Here is a 13,620-nt window from a genome sequence, read left to right as displayed (position 1 = left end):
TAAGCCACTGGTGTGAAATCACTCTAGAGTGCCGTGTAGAACATAACCTTTGAAGTAACTGATTTATATTTAGAATAGAAACTGACCTGTGTTTAGAATATAGGAACAGAACTTCTGGCCTGGACTGGCTCCTACATGAATGTTGTCCTAAGCCACTATGAATGGCTGTTGGGTTAGAAATAAAGAGGTTCCCGCCGCTGGGGAGGCGGGGGACAGGGGACCGTGCCCGCTTGGCTCTTATTCTCAGTTCACTTCTAACGTCCTCACAATCAAGTCTCATTCCTGACTCCTTCAATGTTTTTTCTCTCCAAGTCTTCATTTTTTCATGAGCACCAAGTTTGAACGGCAACAGAAATGAGCAAAGGCATTCATTAAAAAATCAATTTTAACACAGAAGCATGAATCTGAGGAGATGGGATTAAAAAAAGAAGAAAAAAAGTAATAATCTAAAAATTATGGCCCGGCAGAAGAGCTCACAATTTTTGTTTAGTCAATGTCTACTGTGTTTCTGCACCTAATTTAGAGCTTGCGGTTTCTCATAAAGGATGATAAAGAATTGGCACATTACGGATTATTTTTCTGTATATATGCCTGTGTGCATGTGGGTATATATATTTTTCTCATTCCAAAACACTTTAATTGTCTTTGTTCAAAAGAGCTTTTTTTTTTTTAAACGTCTTTTGTGTTTGTTTCTTTGCTTTTGCATTTTCTCCCTTTGTCTTTGCTGACTGCTCATTGTTTTCTAACTGTATTCCTCCAGCAACAGTGTATCACATTCTAGAGGTTTTTGCATTAGGGGCTGTGTTCACAGGTCTGTTACCCGAATGGACAATGAAGGCAAAGCCACGAAGAACATACCCGTGCCAGTTTATTGATGGCCTCGCTGTGAAGCGTAGAAGTACGCTTTAAGGCTTTGGTGCCATGGAGCAAGGCTTACACCCTCTCTTGCTGGTGTTGATGAGGCTCCTGCTACCAGTTCAAGCGTTGTTGATCCCTCCTCACGGGGGACCAGCGGACCCTATCTTGGTTCCCATGTGATACCTAAGTCTGGGTGGTGCTCAGGCTCCTAAACCTGCCATGGCCACATAGATTGGAATGTTTACCTGCTCCCTGTGTTCTACTTCCAACCATCACTTACATGTTTTTAAAATACAAATTACAACTGTTAACCATGTAATTTTCCTCACATTTGCTTTTTGCCTACATGATACAACTGGTACAGCTGGGAGCAAAGATTTTCTAGCACAACATGTTATATCTTTGCCAGAAAAGAACAAAGATTAAAGAAATAATCTGGTTTGGGTGGAAGAAGAAATGGTCAATTCTTTTTTTTTTTTTTACTTAGGCCTATCTGCCTCTCTCTGTCCTGCTTGATTATTTCATTTCTTGACGTCCGTTGAGCTTCCGCAGTGGGCTGTCAGCGCCTGCAGATGGCTGCTATGGGGTACAGGAGCCTCCCAATTTTTATTCCTCCCTCCCACTCCCCTTCCCTCCCTCCCTTCTGTCCTCTTTCCTGTTCTCTATCTTTTTGAACCAAAGATCAGCCTTCCCATGATACTTGAAAGACAATCTTTTGCTTTTAAATGCTATATTTTAGTTCAATGTGTAGAGCCACACTTAAAACAGTTGTTCATTCAGAGCATCGAAGAATAGTTGAATAAAGGGAAAAATATTGAACCTGCAGACCTTTTCTGATTTCACTACTGTTGCAGGGCAGTTCTAGGTAAGTGATGGCTCTAATGTAAGCTGGGGAAGAAAAATCTGAAATTGGTGGGATTCCATAGCTCGTATACCACTTCGAGGCTCACCCTGTAATTGTCTTTCTTCTGTCTATTGGGTTTAATATTTAAGGCGAAAATTAACAGGAAAATTAACGGGGGGAAAGAGAGATCATTTTAGAGGTTACCATGGAACAAGCAGAGAAAAGTTATGTACTTGTATCAAAGCTTCACTATTTTTCTCCAATAGTTACCCTTTCCACAGATGGAAGGGCTTTTGTTAAAATAGTCATCTCTAATGTTTAATTTCAGCGCTCACCATGCTACGCCTGGGTTCTGTGCCATATCCACTGAGAATTTCTTCCTTGTAGATCAATTTCAGACTCCCTTAGGCGGATCCACAAGGCTTTTCTTTAGCCACTGTTTTCTCTTCTACCCATGACCTTTACTTTGTTACATTTTCTGTTCTTCTACTACCATCTCCAGGTATTAGTCTGCATTTCCTCTTCATGTTTCAGCAATTGCTTTGCAGAAGTTAACTAAAAGAACACAGTTTTTAGTGAAAAACATTTAAAAAAGTAGCAGTGAGGGACGCCTGGGTGGTTCAATCGGTTAAGCGTCTGCCTTCGGCTCAGGTCATGATGATCCCAGGGTCCTGGGATCAAGTCCCGCATTGGGCTCCTTGTTCAGCGGGGAGTTTGCTTTTCCCTCTCCCTCTGCCTGCAGCTAGCCCTGCTTGTGCACGCGTTCTCTCTCTCTCTGTCAAATAAATAAATAAAATCTTAAAAAAAAAAAAAAAAGTAGCAGTGAATGTCCAGTAATAACAAGGAGACATTGCTAACTTTCTCCCTTGAGACTTGATTGCTTCACATTGTAAGTCTGGAAAGCAACTGAGAAGTAGACTTTAAACATCTAATATTAGCAGGATCTATAAGGCCTTTCAATGTAAAACCTATCCTATTTCCGTCTTTTGAAATTTGCTGGTTAAATAGTTAATGTAATCAGTACTACAATAGATGTTAAGTTATGCATTTAATCTTGGAAGATTAAAAAGAAGTACATGATACCACCTGTTTCTTCTAGAATTAATAATAAAGAAGCCCGAACAATTTCTTGAAATTTCAAGTCCATTTTTGAATTATAGGATGACTCCGTTTACAATTCCAACAGAAACGTAAGTATGTAACATTCTTTCCCACAAATACATCTTGTTGACAACTGAAGTATTTTGTGAATTGTGTGGTTAGAAATACATGCTTTGGTGACAGATGCACTAAAGTTTGTATTGCTGCGGTGAATACAGGAAAACAATCTTCTTAGATTCTTTTTCACAGTAATAAGTAGATAAGATAAATTCTGAATAGGTTAAAATAAAGCTTAACTATGCCTGGCTTTCCAGCTTTGGCTACTGTTTTAGAAGAGTAAAGTACTTTGTTTTACTTAAACATTAGCACTAACAAATGCTTTTGGTTATTATCTGATAATGAAATCACAAGAGCAGAGGATTGTCAGAGAAACCAGAGAGATGAAGTGTGTCAGTCTTAGGGGAAAAAAAAACCCTAAATAGAACAACAAAGACAATCAAGAAGTAAAAGGAGGAAGAGGAGGAGGAGAAATCCAAATATACTAATGTTTGAGTATGGCAAAAGGGATAGAAAGAAAGACTATCACTCTGGATCTAAAATTTCTAATGAGCTCAGAGGAGTGTGAACAGGTAGTCCACAAAGAGCAATAATGAGAAGAATTAGTGATATGAGTGGAGGATATGATTATTACCACTAAAATTGTGGTAATTTGTTATGCAGTGATAAGTAACTAATACCTGGATATATACGTATGTGAAAGATTACCAAATATATAGTCTGAATTTGTGCAGCTAATTGTACTTCAATTATCCATCAATAACATTGTAATACGTAAGAATAAATTTAATATGTAAAATGGTTTTAAAAAAATCATGTAAGGATTCTAGGAATTCAAGAATTCAAGGAATACAATAATTGAAAATAAGAATTCGGTGGATGTGTTTCATCAGAGATTAGATACAGCAAAAAGACAACTGGCTAAATGGAAAATAGATCAGAGATAATATCCAGACTGAAAGATGAAGACCAAACATAAATAAATAAATGAGGAAAAGTACAGTAAAAACAAATGGGGCAAGTTGAAAAAGACCAACATAATTGCAAGTGGGTCTCAGAAACGGAGGATAGAGAGATGGGGGAATAATCACAAACTAAAAATATAATGGCAAAATATCCCAAAAGTAAAAAAAAAAAAAAAAAAATCAAATCAAGAATCAGTAAGTTCTGACATCAAGCAATGTAAACAAAAAGAAAATTGCAACTAGACACATCCGAGTGAAACTGAAGACAAATAGGGTACAGTGATATGTAGGTGTAAAGTCAAAGTACTGCCTCACAAACCAACATGGATGAATGTCACACACCAAAATATTAGACCAGGGGCGCCTGGGTGGCTCAGTCGTTAAGCATCTGCCTTCGGCCTGGGTCATGATCCCAGGGTCCTGGGATCAAGCCCCGCATCAGGTTCCCTGCTCAGATTGCTTCTACCTCTCCCACTCCCCCTGCTTGTGTTCCTGCTCTCACTGTCTCTCTCTCTGTCAAATAAATAAATAAAATCTTAAAAAAAAAAAAAAAATAGACCAAAAAAGTCTGGTAGAAAAAGTGCACGGGTTGCTTTTAATTATCCTACTAACAGACATTATGCAAAGAAAAATAAAAAGCAATCCATGGTATTGGAAGTCATGATGGTGGTTTTCTGTGGTGAGGAGGACTGGCCGTGCTTGGGAGACACTCGGCACGGCTCATGGGGTGCTGGCAATATTAGTATCCCTTAGTCTGCATAATGGTGACATGGCCATGCTTCCTTTGAGATTTTTCAGCAAGTTTTACGTTTATGATCTGGTCCTTTGTTGAATGTCTTTTAAACTTAAGTAAAACTTCATGAAACGTTTTGAATGTCACACAATGACCATTAGTGATGGGTTAGGCTTCTTTGGACGTAGTAAGATCCATGACAGGAATGTAAGCTGATGAAGAAGTGCAGTTGAACTTGAGATCAGAAGTCAGTTGATTGCACTGTTTTACTTTTAGAGCCTCTTTACATCACAGCCAGTTAATTGACATTGTATGAACTCTATTTAAGTTGAAAATATTAGAGAGATTCTTTAAATCATTTACCGTCAAGGCTCCTGTCAGTTCTATGCACCAACAACTGACCACTGAGAAGTGGGTTGGGAGGGACCCCTAGGCAGCACTCCTCTGGATAGTCCTTGGCAGTTAATAATGTCAAGCCTCGAGGGATAGCTTTATCAACTGAAAAGACAGTTTGCTGCAACGTTTGATTTCAAAAATTTGTTACCGTTACGAATTTGTAGATTTATTTTCCCTCAAACTTTTAACTTTTCATAAAATCTTATTTTATAGCTAAATCTATTAATATCCATACAAGTTTTAAATAAACTTAGTTTGCCAGATTTATTTAAACATTTTAAGTGACATTTGCTACATCACTATATTTTGTTATCTCCCTAAGTACTTTAAGAGACAAAAATCATAGCAAATAAAATCTTGCCAAGTATTTAAATCCTTATAAAAGTTCAAATAATCAAACTTATGTGTTTTGAGAACCTTAATTTTTCCTATATATGCTATTAGTTTTTACAAACCAAAATTTTCTTACATGTTGTAAATTAATCATGAAGCTAAAATTAAATATGCCATACATTTTAAAGCCTAATTTGTTGGATTATATAACATGCTAAGTTCTTTCATATGTTACAAATACAAAATAGCATATATACATAGAATTTCTCTGAACTTAATATAAAAATGTTAGTGCTTCATAATTTTTCTAATTAATTTTATACTTAGTATGACCCACTAAATGATAATTTTTCCATTCCAAATAACTTTTAATTATCTCTCAACTGATTGAGATTGCATACTAATCAGAGATTTTGGATTTTGAAAGCCATGGCTGCAGACCACCAGGACAAATTTTCTCACGATTGAAAAATGCCATACCCAGACTTCTAGAATCTCTGTGTCAATAGGCACCACAAATGGATTGGTTTCATAGCCTGAATTCCCCGAGTTACTCCCTTACTCGATTTCCTTATGTCTTCTTTCAGCTTCATTAGCTGGTCAAGGTGGACAGATCTAGGTGACTCTGACACCTGACTGGATTCAACTAATCTAGTCACTGTTTGAATCTGTTGTGGATTTCCTAGCTTCTTTATTCAATCCGGCAGAGCCAAAAACAAAGATATGTGAACGACATTTCATCCTACATGGAAGAAAGGTCCCTTGTCCTGCTTTGCTGTACAGTCAGAGTTCTCAGGTCAACATGAGTGCAAGCCCTTTTTTTGGCAAGTCCTTGAGAGTGACTGCTATCACAAGTGCTTTTCCCTGAAACACTGCAGCAACTTGCCAAATTTGCCCATTCTTGGCTCCTGGCCTAGTGGGAATCAGAACCTCACAAATATGTCTGTGCTACCCTCTAGTGGCGGTTTTAGGTAAATCAGAGATGCTTAGCTTGAGGTGATTAAGAACTTTTGCTGAATACAAGGGAAAAAAAAGTGTAGGAAATCCGTATACATGAAATTTAATTTTATCTTTGAAAAGTACATGGGCGCCTGGGTGGCTCAGTCGTCAAGCGCCTGCCTTCGGCTCAGGTCATGATCCCAGGGTCCTAGGACTGAGCCCCGCATCTGGGCTCCCTGCTCAGCAGGAAGCCTGCTTCCTCCTCTCCCACCTCCCCTGCTTGTGTTCCCTCCCTTGCTGTGTGTCTCTCTCTGTCAAGTAAATAAATAAAATCTTTTTTAAAAAAAGAAAAGTATGTAACCTAAAAAAAAAGTACATAACCTTTTTGTATTTACTATAACAAATGTCTTTTTATTGTGCCTATGAACTTGTAGGAATGACAATGGCAATTTAAGGTCATATCAAGAATTACTTGAAAGGGAATATTGTACATTTCAGTAGCTAGTACAAAAGTCACAGTTATAAACTCAAGTGCTCAAGACTCACTCAAATTTTTGACTCTGAGTCCCATTCCACTGATACATTACTCTGATACTGAGTTAAATCAAGTCCAAATGTCAAATTCTGACATTCTGGTCATCAATATTTAAAGATGACCATCATAGTTTTATTTTATATTATTTTTTAAAAAGATTTTATTTCTTTATTTGACAGAGAGAGAGCACAAGCAGGGGGAGTGGCAGGCAGAGGCAGAGAGAGAAGCAGGCTCCCCGCAGAGCAGGGGAAGCCCGATGTGGGACTCCATCCCAGGACCAGGATCATGACCTGAGCCGAAGGCAGTCGCTTTACCAACTGAGCCACCCAGGTGCCCGACCACCATAGTTTTAAAATAGCATTCCAGAAAATTTTTACAACAATGTATTGACTGATAGAGATATTTCTTCAGTAGCGTAGAAAGCAAGTTAATGTTTTTATTATTTTTTTTTTTAGATTTTATTTATTTATTTATTTATTTGACAGAGAGAGACACAGCGAGAGAGAGAACACAAGCAGGGGGAGTGGGAGAGGGAGAAGCAGGCTTCCCGCCGAGCAGGGAGCCCGATGCGGGGCTCGATCCCAGGACCCTGGGATCATGACCTGAGCCGAAGGCAGATGCTTAACAACTGAGCCACCCAGGTGCCCCAATGTTTTTAACATGAAATAAAAATTTATTATTAGATGTAAAAGGAGATGATAAAATCAACGAAACCAGAAATTTCTTTTTTTTTTAAGATTTTATTTATTTATTTGACAGAGAGAGAGACAGCGAGAGAGAGAAAGAGTAGGGGGAGTGGGAGAGGGAGAAGCAGGCTTCCCGCCAAGCATGGAGCCTGATGCGGGGCTCGATCCCAGGACCCTGGGATCATGACCTGAGCTGAAGGCAGCTGCTTAACCGACTGAGCCACCCAGGTGCCCTGAAACCAGAAATTTCTACTGTTGACAAAACTGCTGTTATTTAATGTACAATGCAGTATCAGCCAGCCATAAAAAAAGAAGGAAATCTTGCCATTTGTAACAACATGGCTGGAACTTAAGGGCGTTCTGCTAAGTGAAATAAGTCAGACAGAGAAAGATGAATGCCATATGATCTCACTTATATGTGGAATCTAAAAAATCAAAAACAAAAACAAACACCCAAGATACAGAGAACAGATTGATGGCTGCCAGAGAAAGAGGGTGGTGGCTGAAATGGGTTAAGTGGGGTCAAAAGGTACAAACTTCCAGTTATAAAATAAGTCATGAGATACAATGTACAGCATGATGGCTGTAGTTAACAATGCTGTATTGTATATTTGAAAGTTGCTAAGAGAGTAAATCCTAAGAGTTCTCATCACAAAGAAAAAAATTGCAACTAGGTGTGGTGATGGATGTTAACTAGACTTGTGATCATCTTATAATGTATATGAATATCAAATCATCATGTTGTACACCTGAAACTAATATAATGTTATATGGCAATTATACCTCAATAAAAAAGAAACTGCAGTTATTTATTAGTAACTTTAAATAAGAAATTAAAGTGACAGAAGTTTGTTTTTTTTTATTAGTCATTTTGTACAATCTTTTATTAAGAAAGGGATGCCTCCAGGATTTGATTTATCGTCCATTACTGAAAATGATGAAACAACCACCATTAGCCAGCCAGACTTAAGCCAATTGACAGGAGCAGTATCTCAGGTAACTATGTTACTCTTATTATTGGCCCAATTCTTAATTATCAAATATCTTTTCTTAAATTGTGAAATATACACAAAAGACTGTATAATGTGCATTTGGACAGAATAAAGAACACTGTGAAAATAAGCTTCTTAGATTATAAAGTGGCATATTCATGCCTTAGAGAAGTCCCCTGTGCATCTCCTATCTGCCATTCAGAGTTTGGTGTTAACCAAGCCCATACTCTTCTTCTTCTTCTTTTTTTAAGATTTTATTTATTAGAGAGAGAGAGTGTGTGAGCAAGACAGCCCAAGCAGGGGGAGCAGCAGAGAGAGAGGGAGAAGCAGACTTCCCACTGACCAGGGAGGTGGATGTGGGGCTCGATCCCAGGACCCTGAGATCATGACTTGAGCCGAAGGCAGACGCTTAACCGACTGAGCCACCCAGGCATCCCAAGCCCATACTCTCCTAATTTTGCCAATTATGTATATACATTTATAAACAATATAACCTTAATTTAATTGTTATACAATTTTATTTAAATGCACTCATTAATTCCTCGGGGATTTCCTTCACTTAGCATCATTTATGAAATTTGCCTTTTGTTGCGTGTCACAGTTCATTCATTTCACTGGTTGAAGGTATCTAATATATAACCAAACTACTTTTTTTTAAATCTTGGCATTGTTAATGGCTATACTCATTGCTTCTTGTTTCTTTTTTCTTCTTTCAGATTTTTATTTAAATTCTAGTTAGTTAACATAAAGTGTAATATTGGTGGCAGGTGTAGAATTTAGTGATTCATCACTTACATCTAACACCCAGTGCTCATCATAACAAGTACCCTCCTTAATGCCCTTCCCCCATTCAGCCCACTTCCCTCCATCAACCCTCAGTTTGTTCTCTATCTTTAAGAGTCTCTTATGATTTGCTTCCCTCTCTCTCTTTTTTTTGCCTTTCCCATATGCTCATCTGTTTTGTTTCTTAAATTCCACACATGAGTGAAATCATATGGTATTTGTCTTTCTCTGACTGACTTATTTTGCTTAGCATAACACACTCTAGCTCCATCCATGTTGCTGCAAATGGCAAGATTTCATTCTTTTTGATGGCTGAGTAATATTCCATTGTACATATATATCACCTCTTCTTTATCCATTCATCAGTCAATGGACATTCTGGCTCTTTCCATAGTTTGGCTATTGCTGATAGTGCTACTATAAACATTGGGAGCTTCTTGTTTCTTACTACTGTAAGCAGCAATACCATGACTATTCTTGTATGTCCCTGTGCACATGAGCCAGCGTTTCCTGAGTTCCAGAGTGTGTAACCTTTTATGTGCAATGGCTCCCTGGCCAATTTTGTAAAACTTTAACACACAATGAAAATAACTCATCTGCGTCTACGTATTAGTTGAGTATTGATGATAGGGAACAGTGGAAAACAAAATAGCTGTTTGGGTTAGCACCATGAGAACACATAACTTCACTGTTTGGTGGTGGAATGACTGCTAAGTATCGTTGCCAACTGGTTGGCCCACTACAGGTCATGGGCTTATCTGTAGAGAGTAACACATGACCACTTGAAACCTAACAGTGGGCCTCGTAACTGCGCAGTTTCAGAGTAGTGATCAATACATGTGACATTTGAAGATACTTGCAACAACTGTAATAATATGTAAAATGCTGTGATTTCTTTCGTAGATAAAGTCACAGTTATTGCTAATAACATTGTGGCTTACTCACCTGCACTGATAAATTGATAACTAAAGAAAATCTCGACTTGGACTAAAGATGAAATTTTTTCAACTCTCCATGTTCATGGATTCCTGAAATCTTAATTATGGGCCCCAGGGGACACTAGACTGGGAAGTCCTGCTCCAGGATGTGATTCTGGGAGCAAAATTGATGGGTCATGGGGCATTCACCCATTTAACATTACAACAAGATGCCAAATAATTTTCCAGTGTAGGTGTATCAATATCCACTTCTGTCAGCCCTGCATAAGAATTTTCTTTGCAAGACATCGTGGCCAACACTTACGGTGCCTGATATTTCAACTTTTGCCAGTGTGGTGGGTGTCAAAGGATATTTATCTTTTAATAGGTAATATGTTCACATGTTCAAAAATAAAAATATAAGGGGCCCCTGGGTGGTGCAGTCAGTTTAGCGTCCGACTCTTGGTTTTAGCTCAAGTCATGATCTCAGGGTTGTGAGATTGAGCCCCACGTGTGGGCTGAGTGTGGAGCCTGCTTTAAATTCTCTCTTCCTCTCCCTCTGTTCCTCCCGCTCATGCTCTCTCTCAAATAAATAAATCTTTTAAAAAATTAAAAAAATAAAAATATAAGGTATACATGAAGAACTCCTGTTTTCTATTAATATACTTCTCCATTTTCACTGCTCTGCACTCTGTAGGACACTTTCTGCATTTTGTTATGCAAATTCAGAGAAACACACAGATAATATTCCATAACGTCCCTTTTTCTATTCAAAATTTAAAAAGTTTTTACTTAATAAGTACTAGAGATAATTTCATATCTATACATAAAGAGTGTCTTTATTCTTAAAGTTGCATAATATTTCATTAGGTGAATGAACCCTAGTCCATTTCCACTAATCTCTCTAGATGGCATAAGATACCTTGCATACCATTGCATTCAAGTGACAATTATTTTTTAGTATTAGTTGAAAAACAGACTAACAAATGAGAAATCTGGTAAAGAGAATGAATATATTTTAACATTTTTGAAGTTTTTCTTTAGTTTTAAGCTATTCCATGCAATAGTTTTAGAAAGTCAAAAACACCATAAAAATAGTCAATCTGTCTTTTTTTAATTTAATTTAATTTTTTTATTATGTTATGTTAATCACCATACATTACATCATTAGTTTTTGATGTAGTGTTCCATGATTCATTGCGTATAACACCCAGTGCTCCATTCAGTACATGCCCTCTTTAATACCCATCACCAGGTTAACACATCCCCCCACCCCCCTCCCCTCTAGAACCCTCAGTTTTTTTCTCAGAGTCCATAGTCTCTCATGGTTCGTCTCCCCCTCCGATTTCCCCCCCTTCATTCTTCCCTTTCTGCTATCTTCTTCTTCTTCTTTTTTTTTAACATATAATGTATTATTTGTTTCAGAGGTACAGGTCTGTGATTCAACAGTCTTACACAATTCACAGCACTCACCATAGCACATACCCTCCCCAATGTCTATCACCCAGCCACCCCATCCCTCCCACCCCCCACCACTCCAACAAACCTCAGTTTGTTTCCTGAAATTTAGAATTCCTCATATCAGTGAGGTCATATGATACATGTCTTTCTCTGATTGACTTATTTCGCTCAGCATAATACCCTCCAGTTCCATCCATGTCATTGCAAATGGCAAGATTTCATTCCTTTTGGTGGCTGCATAATATTCCATTGTATATATACACCACATCTTCTTTATCCATTCCTCTGTTGATGGACATCTTGGCTCTTTCCATAGTTTGGCTATTGTCGACATTGCTGCTGTAAACATTGGGGTGTACATACCCCTTCGGATCCCTACATTTGTATCTTTGGGGTAAATAACCAGTAGTGCAATTACTGGATTGTATGGAAGCTCTATTTTCAACTTTTTGAGGAACCTCCATACTGTTTTCCAGAGTGGCTGCACCGGCTTGCATTCCCACCAACAGTGTAGGAGGGTTCCCCTTTCTCCGCATTCCCGCCGACATCTGTCGTTTCCTGACTTGTTCATTTTAGCCATTCTGACTGGTGTGAGGTGGTGTCTCATTGAGGTTTTGATTTGGATTTCCCTGATGCTGAGCGATGTTGAACACGTTTTCATGTGTCTGTTGGCCATTTGGATGTCTTCTTTGGAAAAATGTCTGTTCATGTCTTCTGCCCATTTCTTGATTGGATCATTTGTTCTTTGGGTGTTGAGTTGAAGAAGTTCTTTTTTTTTTTTTTTTTAAAGATTTTATTTATTTGACAGAGAGAGACACAGTGAGAGAGGGAACACAAGCAGGGGCAGTGGGAGAGAGAGAAGCAGGCTTCCTGTGGAGCAGAGAGCCTGATGCGGGGCTCAATCCCAGGACCCTGGGATCATGACCTGAGCCAAAGGCAGACGCCTAACAACTGAGCCACCCAGGTGCCCCGAGTTTAAGAAGTTCTTTATAGATTTTGGATACTAGCCCTTTATCTGATATGTCATTTGCAAATATCTTCTCCCATTCTGCTAGAACTCATACAGGAATTCAGTAAAGTGGTTTTGTTGACTGTTTCTTTTGCTGTGCAAAAGCTTTTTAACTTGATGAAGTCCCAATCATTCATTTTTGCCCTTGCTTCCCTTGCCTTTGGCGATGTTTCTAGGGAGAAGTTGCTGCGGCTGAGGTTGAAGAGGTTGCTGCCTGTGTTCTCCTTTAGGATTTTGATGGGCTCCTGTCTCACATTTAGATCTTTCAACCATTTTGAGTCTATTTTTGTGTGTGGTGTAAGGAAATGGTCCAGTTTCATTCTTCTGCATGTGGCTGTCCAATTTTCCCAACACCATTTGTTGAAGAGACTGTCTTTTTGCCACTGGACACTCTTTCCTGCTTTGTCGAAGATTAGTTGACCATAGAGTTGAGGGTCCATTTCTGGGCTCTCTATTCTGTTCCATTGATCTATGTGTCTGTTTTTGTGCCAGTACCATACTGTCTTGATGATGACAGCTTTGTAATAGAGCTGGAAGTCCAGAATTGTGATGCCACCAGCTTTGCTTTTCTTTTTCAACATTACTCTGGCTATTCAGGGTCTTTTCTGGTTCCATACAAATTTTAGGATTATTTGTTCCATTTCTTTGAAAAAAGTGGATGGTATTTTGATAGGGATTGCATTGAATGTGTAGATTGCTCTAGGTAGCATTGACATCTTCACAGTATTTGTTCTTCCAATCCATGAGCATGGAACGTTTTTCCATTTCTTTGTGTCTTCCTCAATTTCTTTCATGAGTATTTTATAGTTTTCTGAGTACAGATCCTTTGCCTCTTTGGTTAGATTCATTCCTAGGTATCTCATGGTTTTGGGTGCAATTGTAAATGGGATTGATTCCTTAATTTCTTTCTTCTGTCTTGTTGTTGGTGTATAGGAATGCCACTGATTTCTGTGCATTGATTTTATATCCTGCCACTTTACTGAATTCCTGTATGAGTTCTAGCAGTTTTGG

The 13,620-nt window shown here is 38.4% G+C and overlaps 1 protein-coding gene across 1 annotated transcript in view; it reads left to right on the top strand.

The window, feature by feature from the left end:
• Window positions 1-13,620, top strand: part of ADGB (androglobin) — a 156,310-nt gene that overhangs the window by 62,681 nt on the left and 80,009 nt on the right. Inside the window, 2 exon segments of the mRNA XM_032407707.1 lie at window positions 2,802-2,892; window positions 8,314-8,443. Of these exon segments, the coding sequence (XP_032263598.1) occupies window positions 2,802-2,892; window positions 8,314-8,443 (221 nt within the window).

Source organism: Phoca vitulina, unplaced genomic scaffold (assembly GCF_004348235.1).
Source record: "Phoca vitulina isolate PV1807 unplaced genomic scaffold, GSC_HSeal_1.0 scaffold9, whole genome shotgun sequence".
Taxonomy (NCBI): domain Eukaryota; kingdom Metazoa; phylum Chordata; class Mammalia; order Carnivora; family Phocidae; genus Phoca; species Phoca vitulina.
This window is presented reverse-complemented; position numbering and strand designations above follow the sequence as displayed.